At 37.3% G+C, this 27,663-nt stretch overlaps 1 protein-coding gene across 1 annotated transcript in view; it reads right to left on the bottom strand.

Moving 5' to 3' along the window:
• Positions 1–1,162: 1,162 nt before the first annotated feature.
• Positions 1,163–27,663, bottom strand: part of SEMA5A (semaphorin 5A) — a gene marked incomplete at its 3' end in the record, with an annotated part of 236,068 nt that continues 209,567 nt past the window's right edge. Inside the window, exons 16-21 of the mRNA XM_084306898.1 lie at positions 21,894–22,112; positions 12,686–12,856; positions 8,783–8,938; positions 5,019–5,066; positions 2,633–2,844; positions 1,163–1,282 (exon numbers count right to left, since the gene is read on the bottom strand). Coding sequence (XP_084163024.1) covers positions 1,163–1,282; positions 2,633–2,844; positions 5,019–5,066; positions 8,783–8,938; positions 12,686–12,856; positions 21,894–22,112 — 926 coding nt within the window. The remainder of the gene's footprint in view (positions 1,283–2,632; positions 2,845–5,018; positions 5,067–8,782; positions 8,939–12,685; positions 12,857–21,893; positions 22,113–27,663) is intronic.

Here is a 27,663-nt window from a genome sequence, read left to right as displayed (position 1 = left end):
ATGAGTCGGACACGACAGTAAGATGAGACACTGTTTTGTAAATACATCTGCGTTTTCTGCTGATGCTTTGTTTTGTCAAACACGTGCCTATAAAGTAAAAGCCAGAAAGGGGAAAGCAGCTCTACTGATTATGCCTACGTGCCCCACGAGCCTGAGACAGCACACATATCGTGATGCTGTTGCATCATCCTGTACCTGGACTGACCACGAGTGCTGCAGTGGTCAGACTAAGGGAATCCCACAGGCATGCATGAGGGTGAGGAAGCCTGCCGGATGCCACCGCCTGTGCAGTTGTGCAGGTTGCAGTAAGGCTGGCCTGCTAATGACACATGGGATGGCCTTCCAGCATGCCTTTCTGACCTGCCCTCCTGCCTCAGCTTCCCTGCAGCAGGTTCCCTTTCACCCCCAAAATTCAAGCAAACAAGGTGAAGCCTTTCTGTGACTGGGCTTGGCTCACACATGGAAACCACCTACCCTGCAGCTTTCCAGTTTTGGTACAAGATCATATCCTTGGGTGCCGCCTTAGCCTCTGCTCTCCGAACAGCTGAACTGCAGCCTGAGTGGTTTGTAGGCCACTAAGATCATCCCTACAGAGTCCGGAGCTGCTGCAGAGCATCGCTAAACCACCGCGTTTCTTCTTGCCGTTCTTCTCAACACCCTGCCAGCTCTTTTTGGTAGTGCAAGTTTCAGGAGGCTGCACAGCAGGTGATCAGCTCCCTTTTCAAACCTCATGGAAATAAAAGACGATGCCTAAAAAGAAAATTGCATTTGTACTCCTGCAGCAGTTTTAAGGGGTAACAGATTTTTTTTTTCCTTTTTTTTTTTTTTTTTTTAAAGCTCGGGGATTGCTTAGTCCCTTGTCAGAGAAATCTGACTGAATGCTTATGAAACAGCGAAGTGATGTGTTCCTCACGAGCAGTTCAGTGACACCGAGGGGTTACAGCTGCACCCAACACTGAAGGCCAACCTTTTAATCCGCAAAGAAAACATCATGTCACAAACAGGTGTTTTGGACATTTGGCAGCAATGGGATATTGACGGCTTGGATCGTGCTTGAAATGTCTCTGAACTTCATCTCTGAAGCCTCAATCACATGAGCAGTCATGTAGCACAGGCCTTGGGGACTGGGAAGTTACAGGAGGCCAGAAAATACACAAGCCCGTTAGTACTCATCATAATTATTGAAATCTGTAAAATAGGTATTAGAGTAAGTCTTTGCAGTAAGATGTGGATTGAAGTATTTGTTTCTCTCCTCCAGAATCAGGTTGTTTTTGTTAAATGCCTGGGGGAAAAGAAAAAAAAAAAAAAAAAGAAAATGGGAGGGATAAAATAAAAGAAGGCAATACATGCTATTTCACTGAGACGACTTAAGTAGCAAGTATTTATGAATTGTCAGTCAGTCAAAAATGCATTTAAAAGTGCTTGCACATTTAAAAAACTACTTGCATCTGCATGTGTCTGCTTACATAACAACTCTCCTACAGAAAGCAATTCTACTCAATAAAGCTACACACTTTTCCCCATAATATTATAAAATTAACTTTATGGTTAAAAATACTTTCTCATCACATTCAGTTATTCTTTTTAGAACTCACTTATTATTATTTTTTGTGAATAAGAACTATTTACTCTTTACTGTATTAATTACTTGCTTCTTAAATGCAATATGGAGGGGAAAATGTCTGAAGGTCTTATGAATACAAATCTCATTTTCTAATGTTTCAAGATTTTTCAAAAATGTTTCTGTTTTGGTAGCAATTCAGAGAATTAATTAGGAGGTTTTGAAAAAGCTTGAAACAACACATAGACTTCTCTTTCATTTTTAATTAAATTTCTTAAAACGTCTTTAATTATAAATAAAAATGAAGAAATTAAAAACCCCAGGTAGGATTCTCCAGGTAAGATTTAAGAAAAAAACTCATTTGAGAAAAGCTTCACATCTGAATGAATAAACTGTACAATCTGAAGATACTGAGTTAAGTACTTTCAGAATGCTCATCCTTCCTTAATTCAGTGGATCTGAAAAACAGAGCTATTCTAACAGGTCTTTTAAAAAAAATGTCATATGATATAGATACCACACTAGATTCTCATCTAAGGTAAATCTGTACTGGATCATTTACTGAATATTTGGAGTATGAACACTTACTGAGAGCCTTACCCAGTATATATTCACCTGTGTACATGTCCTGCATAAAGACAGTGCAGGAAGATGAATTGTACACTGGACACCATATCATTGGAGCCAAAGGATTATCTTCAATATATATTGTGATGACTGTTAATAGCCCTATTTACCTCTTCAACAAGCCACTAGAGAACACTATTAGGAAAAAAAAAAAAAAAAAAAAAAAAGGAACCTGAGTAGTGGTCTGGTTTCTTTCAGGAAAGGCTGCTGCTGTTTAAATTGTACCTACACGTAGAATCTAACTTAATGTGTAATAGGGACTGACAAAGGAAAGGATCTGCAATTACAATACCTCAGGTAAAATCTATTTTTGTGATTTATGATCAGCATAATTTGAGTCCAAATGCAACTGCAGAATACTATCAAGTAGAATTCTTCTGATATAGCAAAAATATATAGGACCACGTATGTTGTGCATTAGAGAACTCCCAACCCGCTTCTCACCTTGATGGCTTCTACAGAATCATACTTGTCCAGTTTGTTGATATGGTTAGTGATGCTGGTATTTAGAGGAGCTGGTGACACCGGATGGATGACGGTAGCATCATGGGACTGTTGTTGATATCGTTGGCAGTAAGTGTAAACAAGCAGGGTAAGAAGGCAACCAAGTATTGAGCTACTTAATCCCACTGCAATCATGTGAAACATGTTGAACTCTGCATAGTGGAGAGAAGACAATCTTATTCTTAAGGAAGTAGCAGTAAAAGCTTAAGTTTGGGGAATAACATAGAAAAGTGTTTAATTCAAATAATGACAAGGGAAATCTCATGTGTTTCCCAGAAACATCTCATTTGCAGTGGTTTATCCCTACAGCAGCAAATGCATTGTACTTCCCTGAAGGGATCATTATGAGAACCTTAGATACCCACACATCTCTGCAAGTATTAAGACTGAGATTTCTGAAAGATCCTTAGACAAGATCAGAATCCAAACAACATATGAATGAAGTGCTTTCTCTAAGTATTTGAAAAGTTCAGCTAAATTTATTTCTGCAAACTCTACAGCAAAACCTTTTTCATATATAAATTATGTATATAATGTACATGGCTTATTTCCAGTGAACTACATTATCACCTCCTCTGCTTCTAGTTCTTTGTCTTACATGTAGTGACTTGTGGCAGAACAAAATCTTAATGTCTTTAGATTACAGACCTGCTTCCCCTAAAATGTTTTCAGCATCCCTCTTATTTGGTGACTGTCCCAGACACTTTGGCGTACTTTTTTTCTCATCCCCTGCTTTGACTGCAGCTGGGTCTCACTGTTTCTGCATCTTTGATATTTGGCAGTTTGTTCCCTTCTCCAGTCTTCAGAACTTTTTCTCCATGTAATGAGGAAGTGAGGAGGAAACAGTAGTGTTTCAGAAGAAAATGTGAAGAGGAGAGAGAGAGACTCCCTAAAGCTCAGCGTACTTTTAACCACAGCAGCCAGAGAGTGCTGCCAGAACACAGTCCTCTCTGCCCATTGAAGATACTATGGGATCAGATTGTGGGAACCCTCCCTACCTACACAGGAATTAAAACATAGAGAAGGCTCATTGCTGCATGAAACTGTAGAAGGGAATTTAAAACATAATTGCCTCCCAATTATCCTGATATAGAGATAATTGTGTCAGATGTGACGTAAGTAGGATTAGCTGGAAATAAACAAAGTACACTTCTTTTCACTGCTGTTTCCAACTGGAGCTTTGCTTTTGATTAAGAAAGAAATATCATTAAGAAACAGATTTCATCTTAACATTATTGAATATTTGTTTGTGGTTGCATACATGAAGCTGATTTTAATCTGAGAGACTGGCACTAGTCTGAAAAATGTTAGACGTTTTCACTGTAAAACAGAAAAATGGGACAGCACATGGGTTCTGTTTTTTTGCAAGCCCCCTTTACATACCGACAGGGAAAAAAGGAACACAACCTAATATATTGACCTAGGTTGACCACCCCAATATGTAAATTACCACTGAAATATCATTCTACACTTGAATGAGAGTTTCCCACTGTCACAGAACTTGGCAAAAATGTTTTCAGATTTCCACTGCTAATAAGGAAAAAAACAAATTGCATTATCTTGACTCTTATAACATGTAACTATGCACACTAGTACCCTTGCATAACCTCTGTGTTTTCATTGTCCCTTACTAGGCTAAAAACACAGCTTATCTGTGCATAGAAGAATACTGGAACTGGTCACAGCTACTACCATGACAACACCGACTAAGCGTGATAACTAAGCACAAACACAAAAAAGGTCATTTTTCCCGTTTCTTCTTCTTTGTACATTTTTTTTTCCCCAACAGTTCAGTTTTCTCTTTCAAGATTTGTTTCACTAGCATCAAGACTCTCCGGAATTGAACTTTTACTTTCTAGTTTTGTATCTGGCAGCAAAGCTGAAAATGAGTCCAGATAGTCTGAGCCATTAAATGGTTTAGCAGGCTGGCTCTCTGCTATTCATTTGGAGTCCCAAAGAGGTTTGTGAAATTATTATCCAGCAAAAGGTGCAGCAACTTTAAAAATTTTGTCATATTGATAACTAACTTATAAAAGGAATTTCTTTTTGGGACACAATGAGTGACTGTTACAAGGGAAAAGGAGAAAAAAAAACAATAATACATGCTCTTGTCTCAAAGGTCAGCAATGGCATCTGGATATTTAATGAGGAATTCTGTATTAACTACATCTCTATTTCTGGACCGAGTGTAAATAATGAGAATGTGGCATTTATAAGGTGGAATAAATCTAAGACAGTGCAAAATGTGAAACAAATGGAACAAAAAAGAGGGGGGGGGGAATCAATAATTCACCATTTAATACACAGATAGAACTCAAAAGCTTACCGCCACATCGTTTTTCTTCTATGCTGCTGGATCGTGCCACCGATATTTCTAGAAAAACAAATAAACTGCTTATGCCATGGAGAAAAAAAATAACAGGCAGCTAGTAATTTGATCAACACAGTAAGGATTTTAAAAAATGTATTCTTCTACATTCACTCCAAATCCAAAGTAACAAAAGATTTTGACTGTGGTGTGGTGGAATTAACAAAAAAGTTCCATGACATCTTCAGGTTCTTTAATTTATCAACCAAAAGCAGTAACATATTTTTTATTCTTGCTTCCCAATATCCCTTTAATTAAAAAGATGAAGTGTACATTAAAAAAATCTTTGTGAAATTAAGCCATTTTGAGAAAATGCTGAATTTCTGAATAGTAAAATTAATGAGAGTTTCATTATCTTGTGTTCAAACAGGCTCATTACTTCCAGAAGTCACATCTAGCACTAATGTGAAAAGAGGGAATTTACAAATCTTAAAAAAAGATGACTGCCAATTTCATGGGTCCCAAGCGTAAACTAATAAAATGTAATTCCACCCAATGTCCTTCCCATTCTGTCTTTGGAAGCATTCTGAATAAATACTGAATAAAAATGTGTTGACAACCAAGTTTTCCCATTTTTTATTTCAATGACCATGACTTTGGTGAAGGGAAGTCCTGTTTTACAAACCTCTGCTTTGTGAACCTCTCTGGAAGGGTCAATGGTCATGTGGATATGGGTGAGAGTGCAGACAGCCTACCTGGATTTCAGAAATTACTTTAAATCCCTTCTTCCCAAGAAAAAAAAAGTAGCTATGGGAGATGAGGGAAAGGACAGAAAACAGTGTAGTTCTTACAGTGGAGTAAGGTTACTACTTCTGCAGTGACCTAGGCTTTTGAGCAAAAGGCCTGTGTTTTTGAAGTTTGATGATATTCATTTATTTAAGGTAGTATGGATAAGGGGATACTAGGAAGAGCTGCAGAAGGGTGTTCTAAAACTAGGCAATAAAATGAAAAACAGAACAGAATGTAGATCAGTGTAGAGTGGAAAGCAATCCTAGCTTCACAAATAAAATGATGGCTGTGAGCTGACCATTATCACTCATCAGGGGATTATGACAGACTGTTCCATGAAAATATCAGCTTAGTGTTCCGAATGAATCAAAAAAGCAAACAAAATGTTAGGTACAACCAAGAAAGCAAGAGTGAGTAGAACAGGAAATTATCGTTACGGGTCTTTACAAATCCATGAGTTGTCCACACCCTGAACCCTGCATGCAGCTCTGGTTTTCCCATTTCAGAATGCCTCTAATACAATAAGAAAGTTCAGAAAAGGTCAGCAATGACCGCCATTGGTATGCAATGGCTTTTGCATGAGGAATGACAGTAGGCTCTCTACCTCCCAACAAACTGATGATTCAAGATGCAAAGAAGATGCAAGGAACCCAAGAAACTACTTGGAGAGAGAACCATTTCAGAGCATTAAACAGATTGACTGCATCAGGTTTAAAAACTCTCCTGAAATGAAAGTTGCTGAAGGCTGAAAAACTACAGGGAGGCAGAAGTGGGATGATATACACTTGTCCTGTTTCTCTTCTTCCCTGGACATTACAGTACTGCTGCAGACAGGAACTGGACAAGATTGACTTTTGCTCTGAACCTGTATGGACATTCTGATGTTCTTATATGAATATTAAAAATATCTGATAATAGAAAAGGACTGATTAATAAGACAGACTTCAGCTGCAAGAATGCATGGAAAGTAAATTGCACGATTTTTTTTTTCCTGTTAAAATTGGCTTAAGGTTTGAATCTGTATCCAGACTCAGAGCAGTGAAGGAAGTCCTTTAGTGTGATTCTGGGAGAAGGGGATTATAAATGCTAAAGCAGGCCTGGTGGAAAAAGAGAAGAGAAGCAAAGACTATATTAGTGGTCTGGCTTTAAAATTAATCTCTTCTCCAGCTGGAGGTTTCTGCTGAAATATACTGTAGCACATTGTCAGATGTGAAACAAAGTGCTATGACTTCCACATATCTAAAATACCACAGGCTACTTCTGCTAAAGTGGATAACATTTTTTTTTTTACCTTTCTTCACCTGCTAAATCAATACTATTTTCAACATTAGAAAGTAACAGACCTGACAGAACAGCACTCTCACAGATAGCTAAAGGCTGGTAGTGTACTCTGTCTGGTCAAGACCATTAATTCACAATCCAAACAACAAGCAGAGAAAAAAATATATATATGCCAGAAAGCTCTGCAAGGTAATGTTGGTAAAGATTAACTCTGGAAAAACAGCGGCAGCAATGATAATGAGCCACTCTGCCAGAATCACTCTATATGCATTAAGTTTTGTGGAAAAACAGATTTAAGGTAAGCAGAGGGAGGAGGAGACAACGTGAGGGTGGACATGCCAGTATAATAGCTGGGGAAAGGAGTGAGGTGAATTAGAAAAGGAAAGAGAATTTGGGAGGGAGACAACTCTGAGTATGAGGACCTTGAAGAGTGAAAGTGATCTGAGAGCTCCTAAGAAAGCAAGGAAGTTTCACTATGGTGAATGTACTGGCCATGACTTCATCTCCTGTGTTGTGAGAAATTGGAGGGGGAGTGGTAAACAAAGCAGAAGGGCCAAGGAAGAGGTGGCTGCTACTTATTCACCTAACATTCCTCATTTCAGAGTCTGAAACTGCATACTTTCCAAAACAGTACGTAGACTTTACATTGGATTAAGAGGGGGATTCACAGAATGTGAATGTGAATATTGACTGAGCTGCTTCAAAACCCCAAGAAAAAAAAAAAAAAAAAAAAAAAAAAAAGGAAAAATACAGTGTGAGGGGTTTTGCTTTCACATTGACATTTTTCACATTGGTTTGGGAGGAAAAATAGTATTTGTGAATTTATTGCTATTTTCTATGCATCATCCATAAATACAGTGTTTAAGTTTGTTGATTTCTTCTTAATATTGTACATACATGGTATATAATATACTGCTTAGCTGCAGAAAAAAAGGTTGCTGCACTGAACCATCATAATTACACTTCAAATGACACTTGAAATCATAAATTTATCTGCCTGTGAATAGACTGGTGACTTTGTTATGTACACAGATGGAAAGATGACTGTTAACAGCAATGCAATGTAGACATCAATACTGTTGTGTGGATTTAAATGACTGATATGATTTAAAAAAATAAATAAATAATTACATTCATAATTTTTGACAAATGCTATAATACCTGACATGATTCTCCATCAGGTACATAGTGGTCATAGGGGAGATTAGTACCTGAGGCACAACCAACAGTATTTAACTTTCTAGGTGGTTATTACTCTAATTAACTCCATGAAATGGTTTCCTGATCAACTACCCCTGCACCCAGTTTTGCATACACAAATCACAAAACCTAGAGGATCATTTCTCTAATAACCCCAAAGTCTCAAGAACACTTCAAAGTGAGAAACAAACTAGTTCTCCTAACTGCACTCATCCCTGCACCCTGTTACTAAACAAGATGGAAGGACCTACATAAGGCTTAGAGACTGAATAACCACAGTCTTAGGTGGTGACAGCAAGGACAGTTCCACAATTCACAGCCTGAGACAGATTTTCATGACACCAGGTCTAGCACCTCAAGCTCCACCTTGTAGACCAGTGCTCTTTGGGTGAAAAAAAGGCAAATTCTGTCTTAAGTCTTGTCTCTGCACAGTTCCATGTGAGACACTATTATGCCTCATTCCTGGAATGCTGAGAGATATCACTGATCCTTCAGGGGAAGACTGATCTCACCTGGTATGAAGTTGGAGTCAAAAGTACAGGCTCGGCTCTCCGTGGTGTTACCCGTGCACTGGCTGCCCACAGGAAACAAAATAATGCACTGACGAACGCGGAGCTGAACACCAGATGAGTCACACTCTGACCACTCAGACCACTCCGACCAGCTGTCTATAGTGGGCAGAGAGATATACACACACAGACACTGCAATTAAATGTTTCTAGTACGCTGACTGAGAGAGAAATTTCTCATTTTCCTGAATTATGACAGAAAGCCTCGTCTCCAGCTAGTACACACTATCAAAGGACAGACAGCTCATTCATTACAATAAAAATAAAAATAAAAAAAAAAAAAAAAAAAGCCAGTTTGGACAAGCTGGCAAAGGTCTCCAAAATGTAGAGTTCAATGGTAAATTTGTCACCCAAGTATCACAGTTTTGGCTTCTGCCACTGCCTTTGTACATGGAAGGAAGAAGCCTGAGGGATTCTCTGTGACTCCACAGTGGTGACAGAAAGAGATTGTCATGAAGCTAATTCAGCCTAAGTCTTCAGGGTGGACAACAACACTGTATTTTGTTTATGTACCTGACAAATAGCAATGACAGGTATAGCGATATGTATTCGAGATCTGAATGAGGATGTTTACCTAAGAGCCATCTTCTGGACATTTTGTTATTATTATTTAATAATAGTTTTTCATCCAACATACTCTTGGCTGACAAGGTTCATCGTTGCATCCTGTGACAACATAGTAACCTCAGGGTATGGATCGTGCTGGGCTACATCATGGTGACTGGGTAAAGCTGCCGTTCTAGCAAGCCCTTTAGGCACAAGTCTTCTGTGGAGACGTTTTGAGCAGCATGTCCTGTAAAAGGCACTATGTGCTTTGGGACCTTTCCACATATGCAATAGAGGGTACATCCCTTACACATTGAAGTCCCATGGTGCAGTGCAGGAACGAGTGCACAGGTAGTCAGTGGGTTCAGCACCATGTGGATCTGCTATACCTGGTGTACGAAATTGCAGAAGAGGAGAGGGGGCACACTAGTACAAGCGTGAGAGAGATGGACATCCCTGTAATTGTGGATCCTGATATCAAACCTGTATTTTGAGGAGTGCCGCTGCTGGGAGCTCAGAGAATCACAGAGATAAGGTATGCATGACTGGTAGATGTGCCATTTCAAATGTGCTACTGTATGTGTCATCGTGGAGATGCTGAAGCCATAGCTTTTATATGCATTGCTACAGACTCAGTTATTCTGCCTCATCCCTTTGATTTCTTTATCTTCAAAGTATTTAAGTTTCTCTTGCACAGTCTCCTCTCCACTTGCTCCTGAATTCTCTGCAAGTCACGAGGGTAGACAGGAGAGGTGTTTAATCTGAAGCTGCTTTTCACCTCTAACATGGCAACGTTTACTCAGTTGTCATGTCTTTTTCCTGCAGAGTCTTGGCTGGCCTTTGAGGCCAGGTTAAGTCCAAGCTGTTATTAAAAGATCCCTGGGTGAAGAAGGTACTTCTGAATGATCAGGCCACCAGTCTGTAAAATCATAAATCTCTTCCATGCAGAACTACACCATCATTTCTAAATGCTCAATTGCTTTATCCATTATTTGCATGTGTGAGTTAGCACTTCAAAGACAGAATATATTTTCCCTTCTTACAGCAGCCGTAAATACTTTACATATAAAACACTGCTTTATTCATTACATTACAGACACCCTTGAAACTGATTACACTTACAGATAAGCAGCCTATAAACCTCTACGGATCAATAGCACAGTGCTTCCATTCATATTTATGTGATTGCATTTAGATAAATTAAAAGAAAAAAAAAACCATGATGATACAACTTTTAAAATGAAAGATGACAAAACAGTGTATTTTGCAAGACAGTTGTTTTTTCTAAGTGCACAACTATATACTTTCAATTGGATTTGCAATTAACTTTCTACATCTTTAAAAAGTCCCTGTTATCATGATTCTTGAAATTTTAGTTTTCTGCTCATTTTCTTTTGCCAAAAAATGCTATTTCAAATGCCAATAAATTTTTGCTCTTTTCATAACTTACGAAACATTTGAAATAATTTCCATTTTTTTACATGCATTTTTGTGCTGGTTGGTGGTTCATAGATTCCAAGTATAACTATATTAAGCATGTCTCTCAAGCAGCAAATGTCACCACCAATGGTACTTCCGGACCTGCACTAGCAGCAATCACTAGCTATATGATCCTCACCACAACAAAATGGCTGTGCTGGGATGCAAAAAACTTGACGTGGATAGCACTGAGGTCATTTTTGTACCATACCAATATGAAACAGGAACAGTAAAAAAGTTGTGAAATCTACAGTGCTCACATGAGGCAAGGTCTATTCTCACAGCTGGTTGTTTCCAAAATCTATGGCAAATTTTCCATGAGATTGAAATATTAATAAAACATCACAGAAGTGTGAGATAAAAGATTTGCACTCTGAAATTTTATTGCTTTATGATTTTCACTTTCTTGAACTAAAATGACACCAACCTCCTCTTCCACCCACCATCTACTCCAAAATTCAGGTAACCAGGTCAAAACAAGATAAAGAGATTATTTATAAATGCTTAAAAAATGTTATTTCTAGAAAAATGTCACTAGAAAATAAATGCAAGAGAAAGAGCTACAACACTAGTACAATGAACACGCTAATTCTGACCTTTTAAAGATGCTTTAAGGATCTCAAGGCAGTTATGTAACTTTTATATACAAATATATACCATTTGTCTTGAAAAATCAAATCATCAACTAATTTCTGTGTTGTTCTTTTTTTTTTCTTTTTTTTTTTTTTTTTTTAATGCACAGAATGTAGCAACAGAATGTAGCATCTTCCTTAATTTTGACAAAGTATGTATTCTGTTCTGCTCCAGGTCATGCAGTGCCTTGAAAAGAAAATTATCTAAAAGTGTTGTTCCAGACAAGTAATAGGATCCATTAATGGAACTTGTGCCTTCACATGCACAACTTCATCATCAGGGCAGAAAATTTTTGCCATGAAGTCTAGGAGCTGTCATTGAAGCAAATGCTGTATATTTGGAGCTGCTTAAAGCTATTTCCTTTGACTGTTGCCTATCCATTAATCAGCAATAACTGAAAACAATCTCTCCCACTGCCTTTTCACTCATGATTTTATGTTTTGTGTGCAAATGTGTGTGCATTTTTACTCTCTATTTCTGACATAAATTTCATTAAGAATTCAGGTTCCTTTAACATGGTTCAAAAGACAGAGTCAAATTTACAGAAAAAGTCATGATCCATAACACCATAAAACTAGCAGGAGTGCTGAAACTCCTTTAGTAAATAGTTTGCAGTTATTTAAAAAGACAGTCTCTGCTCCTTAACATTCAAAGTTGAAGTATGTATTTTACAAAGAACATTAAGGCTTGCTCTTTGTTTTATATGAAAACAGGGCTTAAACAAAGGTTGATGTAAGGCCTTAGCTATTTGAAGGACCTTGTGATATGCATGCTGTTGAATATGCAACCTCAGCAATTTGATTGCCATGAACATTTATTGTTAAAACAAAAGCATTTTTGTTTTGATTTGTCTTTGTGGGTTTCTTATTAGAAATCTCTCAACCTTTTGCTTGAACCACTTCAAATATTACACACCTTTAGTTTATCTAGAACCAGAACCTGTACCAGTAACTTAAATGGTAATTCTAGTATATTTTTCAAACAGAGACAGGAGGAGGTGGTCTCCTGTAGGTCATATTCTACTGTTATTTGATTTACTGTAGCATGTAAGAGCTGATTGTGCACTTAATAAAGGAGAGAAATGATGTGCTCCTAAATAATAGATCAAGGAGCATTACATTGCCCATCTGAAAATGCCTTACTCCGTGGAACACAAAGAATAAAGCTGCATGGGCTGATTTGCTGTACCTGGACACTGCTGTGTGTTGCAGAGGGCTTCTTCAGTGTGCAGTCCAAGGCAGATATCTCCTCCGTATGCTGGCGCTGGATTTGTGCAGGAGCGGGTTCTCATGTAATGCCCTCCGCCACAAGTTGCTGAGCACTTTGACCAAGATGACCAACAAGACCAGCCTCCATCCACTGAAAAGACACAAAATATCTTATAGTTCCAAGTTGATGTGTGACGTGACATAATCCAGCCCATATTTTCTCATGTTTTGTGGATCTAATTTAGTATATTATATTTAGTACCATCAGTATATGTCAAACTCTTCCATTTATGGGCTGAGTTTTCACAGGATTCCTCTGAAAAGCAGGTGGGATTTCCCAGGAGACTTCTCAGATGGCTTTCAAAATGTGGTCACTGGACATGCTTTTAAAGAAAGTTCACCTGATTGCCTGTCCCAAACTGCATCCTTTGTAACCTCAGTCCTTAAAGCTACTACTCCAGGACATATTTATAGAATTTATGGCCATGTTGCAGCCCATTTGCCAGAGACAGACACATGACAAAGTCAGACATACTTTTCCTTGGTACAGCATTTCCTCTGCAAATAATCTTAGTATTTTCTTAATTTCTCTTTCAATTTTTCCACATAAATAAATAAATATCAAAATATTAATATCCTACAAAAAAAAAAAAAAGGTGTTATTTTGAAACCTTTATTTGAAGTGTTTTCACTTGCCTTATTACTTAAGTAAAGAAGCGATTTGCCATGTCTGCACCTGATTGAAAAAAATACAGTGTGTGTAATTTAACTGACAGTCATAGAAGAGAACCTGTATGTAATAATGGCAACTTATCAGTGAAGTACTACAGGGTCCTGAACTGAGCATAGCATTTGTCTTTTTTAGCTCCCATCCCTTAGAGGAGAAGTGAACATTTTACCACACAAGAGAGAAACTTACTATATATTTCTTTTAAAAATATAAAGTACACATTTTCTATACACAATTTTTGTGGTGCACTCATTTGAGACATTCCTTGTAAGACTTGACTTTATGTTTGAAAGATTGCACTTTTGTCTCCAAAACATTCATACAGCATTTCACAATGACTCATTTAGATCCTTTCCATTTGATTAATCAAATTGCCTTTCAAGGGGTAAAACCATTTCCACAGGTTTATTGAAAAGCTATTTCCTCATTGTCTCTTGCAAAAGAAAAAGAGGTTCCAAATCTAAACAAACAAACAAACAGCCCTTAAATTAAAATATTTATGTAGTATTTGCATTTAAATTCTCTCTTAGATAGACATATTGTAAAACATTAAAAAATGGCTCATTTTGTTATTTTGTTATTGTAGCATTGTATATCGCAAATACACCTTGTGAGTCAGGTAGAATGATTTCCATGCAAATACTGCAATAGTGAGAAAACAAGCTATTTGAATGTGATTATTTTCATATTAAAATGTGTATGTGCATTTATGAAAGTAATTTCAGATACAGCATACCCTCAAGTTCTCATGTGCTAATCAAACAGGTAATTCACTAGTGCATACCTAAGGCTGTTAGTTAACTAATCCCGTAAACAGAATTGTTGAATACATATCATTTTATTCTCTGTATTTTTATAATATTATCCTATCAATCAAGAAAGAAGAGAGCTGACACTTCCTTGCTAAGAGCAGCTGTAAAAACTTTTGCAAGTGATGTATCTAGACTCTGAATAGCCTGATTGGATAGACAGAACTTGGGGAATCTGGTGCTATATTCTGAGTATGCCATTTTAAATAAATTATTTAGATTGTTAAGGAATTCAACGGCTGTTACATTTTTTTCCCCAGGATATATTTATCAGCCAAATCATCTAGCTATACAGATGTATGAGTTTTACACCATCTACCATAAATAAATACTGCATCTTACTAGAATGCCTGACTTGTTCTCTCATTCATATAGCCACTGGAAAACAAATATGTCTTTTGCCTGAGATAACTCTGTTAATGCAGTATTATGCAAGCTCATATCTAACAAAGCCACTGGTTATTTATCTTCAGCGCTGGTAAAATATACTGTGTAATTTTATAACAATTTCAAGAAAAGACATGATATCTTTTATTCAGAACTTGCCCTTATTTTTTTAAATGTTATCAAATAAAAGCAGAAGCTGTTACCCAGCTATTCATTTCATGAGATATCGAGCCTTTACCTTCCCAGATACTTTTTTTTTTTTAATTTAAAATAAATCCTTTACTAGCTCAAACGTATAATCAGATGGATTTCCGCCGCTGTACATAGATCTTCACGAAATCGAGTGACAGCCCAAGATTGCACAGACTGATGATAAATTGTCTGCAAACATTCCCTGTGCCTTGTTTAGCATAACAGAGGCACAGTCCCAAACATTTTCTACATATTTTGTAATGGATTATAGTGAAAATTACCAATGTGCATGCATTTGAAACTGCCATCTGCTGTCTATCCATAGGTGACCAATAACAAAGAGTGACGTGATATCTGAGAACGTAACCATGCTCCACAACCATGGTGGTCATGACTATACCATAAACCTTCAGATGCAAAGGGAAAAGTGGACATAAGAAAAGACAAACAATATAATAAAGAATGTTAAACCTGATCATACGTGAGCTGGATGGTGCAATTATAATTGTTTTTCTTAGCAACTCTTTACACATTCTGCCATCCTAAATTTCTAGGCCTTTCATGGACTATCATACATATCATGTAACTACTTCTTTTGTTTGCCCCCAGAAATTTTCCTTCTCAGCAACAGAGGATGATAAAACATCATCATGGTTTAATAATATCAAAGAAGTGGATGTTTAGTGCTTCAGTTTTTACAAGACATAAATAGAGCTCTGTGGTTTCTTTCAATTTTCTTTAAAGTTGCTTGGCAACACAGGACCATCTGTTTTGTGTGTGTGTGTGTATATGTGTTGTTGTTGTTTTTGTTAGTTTGTTTTTTCCTTTTGTCATGGAGTCCTTATTATTATTTCTGCTTCTTATAGAAAGAAAAATATGAAGTTGCAATGAAAGTACCAGTCACTACAGTTTCTTTACATAACACTTTTGTAGACCTGTTGGACAAAATAAAGTAGTTAAAGAAGTTCCACAACGAAAGATACAAAGAGTCTTTACGTTTCCTGACAACTACTGAGGATGGTCCCTTTTGGAAGGAGGCCTATTCAGCTAGTGGGGTGATCTCAAACAACGTTTTTCTCTTTTGTAGTAAGCAAAAAAAATTTTGCCTACTGACTATGTCACAGTTAATACATATTTCCTTACGATAATGAAAAAAAAGCCATGGAGTAAATGATGTTCTAAGGAGAAACAGTACATAGAAATGTGATCTCCTGGGGACATGATGAAAAATGCACACTGATGGACATTTTCCAAGAGACTAGTAAACTGGATATCCTGCTCTGCACATGGATGTTATAAGAAAGAGGAAAGAAGTGTGGGCCCACTGGCCTTACCTGCTTTCATGAGGACAGAGACAGGATTGCAGGCTTTTTCATATACTGTCTGGTCTCATTTTAAATTTAAATATCCAATAAAATTATTCTTAATTTTTGTTGTTGTTGTCTTTTTTTTTTTTTTTTTTTTTTGGTCTATAACATTAGGTTTGTAACTTTTCATGTTCATCTTTTTGAAAGTGTAGCAAAAGAGAATAAATAATGCTGAGAAATTTCAGTCTTTTCAATTGATGGAATGATAGAATATGGATGGCATGATGGAATATAAACTGAGGGGCACTAGTCTCTTACATCCACTGAGATGCAGCTGGTGTGTTTCACAGTAGCTGAGTTAAATCTGGGGGCACTGTCTGTTGAGCAGTTTACAGACCTAAGAGCATACTGCTCCCATCCAGGCACACAGGGATCATCCCATTCCACATCACATAGTCTAATGCTTTTTCCTAGTTCTAAAGGGTATGGCTGCATATGTTTTACTGTGGGAAAGAAGTTTTTACATCAAAGCTTGAAAAGGCAAAGTCTTGTTTCTGTGATGTTACGTTCACCTTTTATTCATAAAAGCAGTGCTAGATGAAACAAACAGTCAATTTAGTGTAGTGCAGAAACACAGAGAGGAAACTAACGCTTCTAGGAAGAGCACAACAACAAAACCTAAGGATCAAATTGGATTTAAGTCTGTAGCTGAGACCCTTAAATTAGAAGAGCAATAGATACTTCCAAAAGGCAGCTCAGCTCTCTCTTCACTGGCAACAGAAGAAGCCTAGAGAGAACAATGTCTATGAAGAGATGGACTTCAGCAGCCTCAGAGACAAGAGTTATTGACTGCAGGATAATTTTGACCATTCCTTTAAATATGCTCCTGTTGCTTTGTGGCCAACTATGACTGCAAGGAAAAAAATAAGAATAAGAAAGAAAAAAATAATAAAAGCAATAATGAAGAAAAAAGCAGCAAGCAATAATTTGCTTTAGGGGATGCATAAACTCCAGAAATGGTATTTCAGGGAGTTTTGTATATCTGAAACTGCTGTTAGCACATTTACTGATGAAGGCCTGCAGTTAATTCATTCAGATTTTCTCAAGCAAAACATCAAATAAAACAAACTAAACCTACTATGACAAAAAACTGAAACTGGAAACTGGTGAAATCTCAAAACATTGGCATGAGGTAGCAGAATTTCAAATCACAAACAGCAACCGTCTGTTTCCACCTCTGATCCACCAGTATGCTCTAAGTAAAAGATGGGATAGAAACTTCCTCAATGAGTTAAAATGGTATTCAGACAGCTATGCTTAAAGCATTAAAGGCACTCTGGTGAAGCATCTCTTTGTGTAAAAGAATAACAGAGAAAGCAACAGGAAACAAAGTAAAATGAAAATGAAGAAAAAAATGTCTTTCCCTACAGTAATAACTGGAGATCTGTAATGTTGTGAATTCCTTATGTTTGTTTATTTCCAGATGCATATCTTTCAGTTAGTAAATTGTGAATTTTTGTAAAAAATGTGAATTTTTGTAAATCTGCAGAATTTAGCATTCAAACAATGTTTTTCTTAATCTATTTCTTTTTTGTTATGTAAATATCTCACAAGCTCCCAAGAACAAAAAAATCTTGATATGCTTGACTATAGTTTCCTTTATTTTTATATTGACCACATATCAGTAACTGAAAGAAAACAGAAATGTATTCACAGATTCTTTCTATAGTTATTGGGACTCTTCAATGCTTGCCAGCTTGACTCTATTCACCACATCTCTGAGACATAAAAAAGGAGATGAGGCACAGGGCCAAAACATAATTTGTTAGCTCAAGACAGCAGTGCAAATTCTCTTGCTCCTTAAAACAGTTTGGCTGCATGGAAATTGAGTACTATGAATAGGTCCTATCCTACACTAAAATCCTAGATTATTTCTGCAGATTATTTGAGAGACTGCTTGAGAGTTGAAGCCAAAATTGTGTGAGGGATCATTCTAAAACTTGTACAATGTAGACAAATCATATTTCTGGGTCTGGGTACAATTAATTTCTGGTACCGGTCAACTTGCTATTATATATTCAGCTGTTGAGTACTATGAACAAAAATTAATATGTCCACTATATCCTATCAATCCACACTTCAGTGGACTATTTACTTTGCTACAAGCTGTGGGAAAAACTTTGAAGTAGTTTCTCTCTCCCCTCAAGAATGATTTAGGAGTAACTGCTGAAGACAGGTTCAAATTGGCTTCAGTAATTTTTCTTAAAGTTATGGGAACCTGCAGTACATTTAATAATAAATTACTGGCTATTCATAAGTATATTTAAAATTATGCTGAAAGATATTCAATGAGACTAAAGAGCCTTCTACATTTGATGGTTACTCCATGGACTTTTTCATTGTGTCAGTACTTCAGGGCACAGTATCTTCCAGGATGCCATGAAGCCCAATTTAAATGACTTAGATGCATGAAGTCTATTAACTTTCAGCAAGACTTAGGCACTGTTCAGTATTTTTCTCAATCACTTTTTTTTTTTTTCACTAGTTTATATATCACAGAATCACAGAATTACAGAATTTCTAGGTTGGAAGAGACCTCAAGATCATCGAGTCCAACCTCTGACCTAACACTAACAGTCCCCACTAAACCATATCCCTAAGCTCTACATCTAAACGTCTTCTAAAGACTTCCAGGGATGGTGACTCAACCACTTCCCTGGGCAGCCTGTTCCAATGCCTAACAACCCTTTCAGTAAAGAAGTTCTTCCTAAGATCCAACCTAAAACTCCCCTGGCGCAACTTAAGCCCATTCCCCCTCGTCCTGTCACCAGGCACATGGGAGAACAGACCAACCCCCACCTCGCTACAGCCTCCCTTGAGGTACCTATAGAGAGCAATAAAATCACCCCTGAGCCTCCTCTTCTCTAGGCTGAACAAGCCCAGCTCCCTCAGCCGCTCCTCGTAGGACTTGTTCTCCAGGCCCCTCACCGGATTCGTCACCCTTCTCTGGACCTGCTCAAGCACTTCCATGTCCTTCTTGTAGCGAGGGGCCCAAAACTGAACACAGTACTCGAGTATATAGTATATAGTAAGGGTTTGATCCTGTCTGCAACATGCAAAATGGGTAGCAAAGCAGAACCTAAGCCAGAGTTAACAGGAATGCTTCTTTATGGCTACCATCCCGCTCCTTAGTGTATATATCTGAATATTTCTGAAAGGTTAATGACTGAACTATAAGTAAATAGATCTGTGCCTGCAGGGAACATGTGAAGCAGTCCTTACCCTGAGGAAGCTCAGGTAAACCTTAAAAAACATCAAATTCTTCATTACATTTGTTATTTCTAGTACTACAGACAGCACATTAGTGTTGAGGTCAGAACACAATTCCCTCATATTCCTTTTCCTTTCTGTCTGCACTTCCATTTTCTTATACAGGCAAGAATGAACACTGCAGAGTGTCCCCCCCCCCCCTTTTTTTTTTCTCCTCTGCACCCACAGTGGCAAGAAGGGCCTGACGTATCTATTTCTGCTCAGTTCCTGCACCTCTGTTTATAGCCTACTATAAATGAGGAAGTAATACCATCTACACCTACACCAACCTTTCTCATTAACATCTGCAAGGGCTGTATGATCAAAGCCTAAAGGGACATTTCAGAAACTCACTTAGATAGCGTGGGTAAAAATGACTATATATACCTGTCCTGAATACAAGCACCCAGGAAATAAAAACTACTTGCATAGTGCAAAGGTTAATGAGAAGACTGAAAACTGATCTAACCATGGTTTCTTTTGCTGGCTGCTCTCCCCTGGGCCCTTGCTATGGGATCTGCCAAGTCTGCTGCTGCTAATTGAACAGTGAAACCTACTTTCCTCCTCCTTGAATACTGCAAGAGAATTTCACCAGAAAGTGCTAGCTTGTTGTGCCCAAGTGCCTCCTTCAGAACTTTGCTGGCTTCAGTGGGCTTTTGCCCAGAATGAAGCAGGGAACTGTAACAGAAATTCCTTTTGGATCTGCCCCACCAGCAGGAGAGACAGAGGCTGCCCCTGACCTAGAGTTGCCAAGCAATACTGCTGTTCCCTTTAGGCATAAAAATACATAGAAGTTCATGGTCACTGAGCAGCCATAATGGTCATAGAACTGAAGTTTTGTGGAATATTTGCCAAAGCACATTATTTAGGTTTAATTCAAGAAGGAAATATGTTTTTCAAGAAACTACATACTGCTGAAAGGGAAGTCCTGTCTTCTGGACAGATCTACTGCTTAGTTTCTCATGCAGAGAATGGACAACAGCTGCCTGAATCTCACCAAGCATAAGGAATGTTATGCGATTGGACAAAATGTTCATACTAAAAAAATCGTATGTGTGTTTACAGAATGCAGTTTTAACTTGTAATCATATACACAAACACACAAATATATATATGTATTTATGTGCATGTATGTGTATGTATATTACTATAGTATTCCTTCAGGTTCACATTTGAATGTCAATAGCTCCAAGTACTCTATAATAAAACATGCAGCATGGTTATACATAATTAATATAATTAGAGATGTAGGAAAGCGTATTTCTACATTTACTTATTGATACTGGGAAGAACTGAGACTCTCAAAAATTATCCTTCTTTTATTACTTAATGTACCTTGAATTCTATTCTCCTATTCCAATTTCACTTTCTTTTCTTCATCTGTTCTCAACTACATTCTTCCACTTTCTTTTTCCACAAAGCCTTCTGCAAAGCTCAAAAGCCATTGAATTTGGATGTCTGTTTTATGAAGGGTGAGAGGTGACTAGAACTAAGATGTTTTTTCTTCCTAAATCTCTAAGATACAAAAATGATTTATAACCCAGAGTAGTTTCCTGAAAACATATATTCTACTTGCAATCCTTCTTATAGAATCATAAAACAACTGAGCTCAAGCTTCCAAGAATAATCTAAGGCCTACTTGATATACCATCAATTTTGGTGATCAGTCATGAATTTTATTTGCTAGAAGCTCTACACTCAAAAGGTAGCAGATTTAATTCTATCAATCACTGTAATGAAAGTTATACTTTTACTTTAAATAAAGACGAGGGCAGGTTTCTCATAAGGTATTTTTTCTCTTATGAGATTATTTATTAAAGCTGTATTTTTACTCAAAAGTGAAAGATGACATAGCTTTTAATACTGTTGATGATAAACTTATTGACATCACTTGGAAATCTTACCCAAATCCACTTCAGTGTAACTGGCTGTCACAATTTTACTGGGTATGAACACATTACTGAGAAAGAAAGAAAATTTCTCTTTTCTCTCTTCAAGAGAAAAGAAATTCTCTCTTCAAAGAAAGAAATTCTCTCTTCAAGAGATCAGAAACATGATCTCTTGAAAAGGTAACAAAAAAAAGGGATTTCCATGTGGTATTTATCCCTTAAACATTCATGTCTGAGATGAGTACTCACCTTAAAGATATTTCTGCAACATAAACTACAATGGGCTTCTCTGCTATAGGCAGTTATCATAAATATGTATCTTGCAATAGAACATAATCAATGAAATATCTGTGTAGACTTTTGGCAAGCTCAACTGGGCTGAGCTAATTTGTTTCCTTGGAAATGAAAACAGCTGGTAGAACAATTATTTGAGCTGTAATTTACTTTAAAAAAAAAAATAAAAAATAAAACCCAACACAACCACATAAAACAAACAAATAAAAACATGCCATGAAGATGAGTTATATTATGTTCACATACTTCACTTGTTTCAGTTGATTCTTACCTGGACAAGGCAAAATGTTGCATTCTTGGTACTCTAGAGATGGACCAAGGCAAGGAAGACCACCATACTTCGGCTCAGGATTGCTGCAGACTCGTTTGCGATTCCGTATACCTCTACTGCAGTCACGACTGCACTGAGACCATGGAGACCATGGTGACCAGGCACCATTGATGGTGTGAGCAGAGTACCGTCCAGCACGCAAGAAATCCCCTGATAATCCTAATAAAATAAAGGTTGAAAAAAAAAATACAGAATTAAATCAACATCACATCCTCAAACAAACTTTTCCTCCTCAGATTTACTCCTAGGCTTCTAATAGTAAATATGAGCAGGAGGGAAAGACCCTAACAAGCCAAACCTTAGATTTATCTCAGGAATTTCTTCCATAATAGAAATCTCATAATCACTTGCACAGTGAAGATCAGTGAAGATCTGGATCCGTCTCTTGGGAATTATTGTCACTGTTTTAGAGCAAGAAGCTGGCACAGAAGACAAGACTGAGCTGCTTGTGACCATTCATCAAGCCACTCTGGTCCTATAGGCAGGATCTGCCCACTTTCTCTATCCAGCCATTTTCCACTACCACTCACTGTACCCAGAGGTTCATGGGTCTCCTGGAAAGCAATGCATTATATTTGTCATAACCATAGTCTTTTTTTTTTTTTTTTTTGACAGTGTACTGCTGCAGTTCAACAAAGTCTACTGACACTGCCCTTTAATGAAGAGCAATTTTTTTGCCAGTTTAAAAAACAGTTTTATTCCACTGAGTCAAGTGTTTTAAAACACATACAGAAATCAGCCTTTTGGAGACACATGATAGAAAACTTTCTAGTGAAAACAGCAATCTGTGAAGTGGAAAAACAACTTTTTTTTTAATAGAGTTTAGTTCTGAGAAAAAGCATTAGATTAAACAGTGATGGAAACTGAAGTCTGTTATTTATCAAAAAAGGAAAAATACAGAATCTTTTTCTCGTCATATGAACGATATGCTTAGATGTAACCCAGGTGAAGTCCTTCTAAATATCTGCAGTTAATTGCTCTATCTTTGTCACTTACAGGGTTGGTCCTGATTGGAAAGAGACTCTATCAGCTGTACTCAGAACACTGGACTCACTCTTGAGCTGTAGCATTATCTCTAAGCACCAACACCAAAAGCATCTCTGGCATCACTACTGGGATTTCCTACTGTTGCTAAAGCTGTTCACTTTCCCCAGTACTAGCAACACTGGAAATTCAATGCTCAGTGGACCACTAACTTCTGCTTTTATTATAAGCACTTTAATTAGTTGTGTTGAGAGAAAGTCCCACGAATGGTGCTTAAAACAGCAGAGGACATGGCTGCCTGCTTATGCTAGAGCTTCTGTATTGTTAAGTACAGATGAACAGTATCACCAACAGTGGAGAAAACCAGAAAATTGTTTGTAACTTAAACTGCAGAAAAAAAACAACAACACACATTTGTTTTGAAGAAAATCTTTTATGCCCTACCCCCAAGCACAGGCACCATGGGAGAGTCAAGTGGAGCTACAGAAACAGGAGACAGACTGAGGCATGAACTGGAAACAGCTACAGGTAATACAGTCAAGAGACTGCCTGGCAGGAGTCCTGGACTGAACACCTACTGAACACCTGCTGAATGGTAATCAGCATGGGAGAAGCCCCACTTCTGTGGTGTTCAGAATAAAGGCAATTATATCCCATTTCTGCCAGTGCTTATGGCATTATTAAGTTCTACCTTTGTAAATTCTGCTTAAAAAGAAGTACGTCCATAAACATCCCAAAAGACGATGCATATTTTTATTCAACACTTGATAAGAACTGGCAGTGTTGGAATGATGATGCAGTGACACAGAAATACATGTAATAAGAAACTGTTGTGATTAGTAAGAAACAGAAGAACAGCAATATAAAAATGACTAAAAATGGGTAAAATCTCTCAGTGATTACAGACGGTAACTATTTCTCTCCTGCTGAGCCAGATTTTACACAAAGATATTAAAAGCAGCATTTCAAGAAACATGACACAGATTCAAATCCAAAATGGGAGGAAGTACACAGAAACAGTGCAGGAATTATGAATACAGGAATATAGGCCCACCTTCTAGTTCTGTAAGAGCCCCTCACTTTTTTTTTTTTTTTTTTTTTTTTAACTTTGTATCATTTTAGTCATCAAAATGTGAAGATTAAGCCCACAGGGACCTGTGAGACCAAAAGAATAGTATTTTTCCAATACCAGGATTTCAAACAAGGATGTTTTTTTTTCTTCTTCTTTTTTTTTTTTTTTTTTTATTAAATTAACAGCAGTGCAGACATGGGAAAAGCGTTCTTAATCAGACTAGATTGCCAGTCATTTTCCTCATAAAACACTTCAGCATGCATCACTTAATACCACTACTAGCATATTCTGGAGACATTTCTTCAGGATAAATGTATATTTTTTAGTCCTAGGAAACTGTGTGACCTTATTTGTCATTATGATATTATACTTCTTGCAATTTAAATTGGGAGATGAGGAGGGAAATCATCTAAGGGAAAATTCTGAGGTAGTTTAGCTCTGAAACACAAGAATATTCTAACAAATCTTTTCAGCATGTAGTTTGGTCTGCCACAAGTGTTCCCATGTGTTTTCTTCTTTAAAAGGCATTAGAATATTTATTACAGGGAACCATCTTTCCACAGTTTTGCCGTAATTTACATAGTGCTCATAGAGGGGCTTTTAGAACTTCTTCTTTCACCAGAAAGTGCACACAAAAAATAACATTATGACACTAATGATATTAAAAATAACAAGATCTTTTTACATTCTGGAAATATTAAACTATATATTACTTGACCAACTTTGTAGCCTTCTACAATGAGTTTACCAGGTTCATGGATGAGGGGAAAAGAATGTATATTAATTAACTTAAATAAGGGTTTTCACACTTTCCTCCATAACACCCTCATAGACGAGCCCACAAAGTATAGGCTTCTTAAGTTGGCTAAATGGCCAGGCTCAGAGGTTTGTGATCGGTGACACAAAGTTCAGTTGGAGGCAAATCACTGGTGGTATATGCCAGGTGTCAATACCAGGTCCAGTCCTGATTAACGTCTTCATTAAAGACCTAGACGATGGGGCAGAATGCGCCATCAGCAGTTTCACTAATGATATAAAACTGGGAGGAGTGACTGATATGCTGGATGATTGCACTGCACCACCACTGGTCAGAGAGGAATCTCATGAAGTTCAGCTAGAAGAGATGAAAGTATTGCATCTGGGGAGGAGAAACCCAATGCATCAGTAAACACTGAGGCTGACCAGTTGGAAAGCAGCTCTGTGGAGAAGGCCCTGGGGGTGCAGCTGACCACAAGCCAACAATGCATCCTTGTGGCAAAGCGTAACAACATAACTAGAGCTGCATTAGAACGAGCATTGCCAGGTCAAAGGAGGTGGTCCTTCCTCTCTACTCTGGAGTGCTGGGCTCAATTCTGGTCTCCCCAGAGATACCTGATTAACTATATTACTCAACTGCTTTATGCCTTAGTTTCAAGGCAGATTTATGCCTCCTGTTTGAATGTAACAATAAAAGCTCAACTAGCCAAGCAGGCTAGGTTAGTAACTATGAGAAAAAAAATAATAATCTGGAGCAAAAATTCAAGTATCCTGAATAATTTCTAAAGACAGCATGAAATGTTGCTTAAAGTGCAGCAGGTAACAGATAAGCAAAGATTGTTTCAATGTTGTGGTTTTCTGAAGATATTCTGCTAGTATCTGAAAACATCATTGAAGCATAAATCTTTTATAACTTCACACCTATATAACTGATAGAAACCTTATAAACCTTGAAATCTTCCATAGTAAAAATGAATGGTAAAATGCAAGGAAAAACACTAATGCAATGCAAGGGTAACATTTTAAAAGAAAACAGTGTGCAGAGGAAGGATATTTATGTCACACCATGAGAATCACAGAATCACAGAATCACAGAATTTTATTTTTTGCGCCTGTTTTTCTCTGTGTTTAAATATTTGATCCTAAAGTTCCATTAAAGAGTTTTTGTTTGTCAGTCAAACTTGAATTTGATTTTAATTTCAGTTCTAACTTTCACGGTTGTTTTTGTTCTTAACACAAAACACCATGGCTTAGTTTTGCTAAAGGAGTGTAAGAGATAACATCTCAACATGTACTCCTCCTGACTACAGGACACTGTAGATTATCAGCACCTGTTTTATTCTAAATTCTAAATGTAGTATAGACAGGTAACACTAGGATTTAAGTAATATAGAAGACACTGCAGCCAAAAAAACAAACAAACAAACAGTCATTAAGAGAGAATTACAACCTGCCTTCAGAAATAATAATTTTATTAAGTCTGGCATAGAGTAAGCAATCACAACTGGGAATTTAAGCTCAGGTTTCCAAATATGTTTTTCTCCTTTGAAGAACTTGTGTGTTTTCCTCAGATTTTCTTTTTCCTCTCTCCTTCTCAAAACAAAACCAAACAAGCAAAAACCAACAACAGGAAAAAAAAAAAAAAAAAAAAAAAAGAAGACCCTTTTAAAATGTTTGACTGAAATACTGAAATTAGAAGGGCCTTCTTATTTGTTTTGCGAAGGTATGTTGAAGGTATTTGGGAAACCAACTTCACCTTACTATGGCCAGGTCAAAGTCAAGAGTCACCATGGAAAGAAAGTAGTACCTACAGAAGGTGACTTCTGCCCCTTATATCATATGCTTATGTTCAGATGGATCCCTTGTTCTTAATGCTTATGTTTTCAATACAATTCATAGTGCTTATATATATTAAAAAAAATAATGCACAGAGTAAATTATTATGTTTAACTTAAATATTTAACATGCTTCATGAGCACGCAATGAAGCATACAGTGATGTAATTTTTAGACTGTTTTTTTTTTGTATAGACAATCCAGCATTAAGCTGTGCAGATATGTACAAAATCTTTCTTGGTTTATTTGGAATACCTGCCTGTCCCCTGTGTCAGCACCATATGAAAAGCCAAAGGCAGAGAATAAAAGGTTCATTTCTTTCCTCTTAATCAAACCTGTCTGTAAAGCATGAATACTGTGTGCAAATGCTACTATTTGGTTGATTTAGACAGAAGTCTTACCACATGCAGGAGGAGTCCAGTGTTTTCATGGCAAGAATTTCTACCTCTAAGCTCACGCTCCAAAGAAAGTTTGCTTTGCTTTTTGTCTGACAGTGAAACATGATTCTGTTTAATGCGGTATGACTACAGTTACACAGTGGGAGATTATAGACAATGAGAAAATTTCTAGCTAATGGCTCTCTTCTACAAAGAACAGAGAACTGATATTTGCAGAACAAAACTGGTAATAAGGTATGACTAGCATGCTGTACTGGTACTAATATTTTTACAAAAGCCAGCAAATTGGTGCAGTTCAACATGGAGATAACAAAAAGAATGCTTTACAGTATCCAGGATCTGGTCAGGTAGAAGTAAGTTATGATGTTTCCTTGCTATTTAGCCAGAAACAGTGAAAGTGTCTGCCAAAATTCATAGTTTCCCATTCTCTTGGGTTTCTTCTTCTGTTCCAAAAGCTATAGATACAGTACAGGACTCTTATTCACATATTTTCTTCCCGTGAAATCAAGGAGCAGTAGAGGCATGGTGTCTTGACCCAAACACTAACCTGGGAGCAGGAAAATGCTCCTGCTCTTTATAGGCAGTAAATAAGTTTAATCACATCAGCAAGTAATACTATTCCCTCCCTTGAGTTATGAGGGCACTCACTAGGAAGAATGGAGATG

The sequence above is a fragment of the Netta rufina genome, assembly GCF_964035555.1.
Source record: "Netta rufina genome assembly, chromosome: 2".
Classification (NCBI taxonomy): Eukaryota; Metazoa; Chordata; class Aves; order Anseriformes; family Anatidae; genus Netta; species Netta rufina.
The sequence above is the reverse complement of the archived record's forward strand: the minus strand, read 5'-3'. Positions and strand labels throughout refer to the sequence as shown.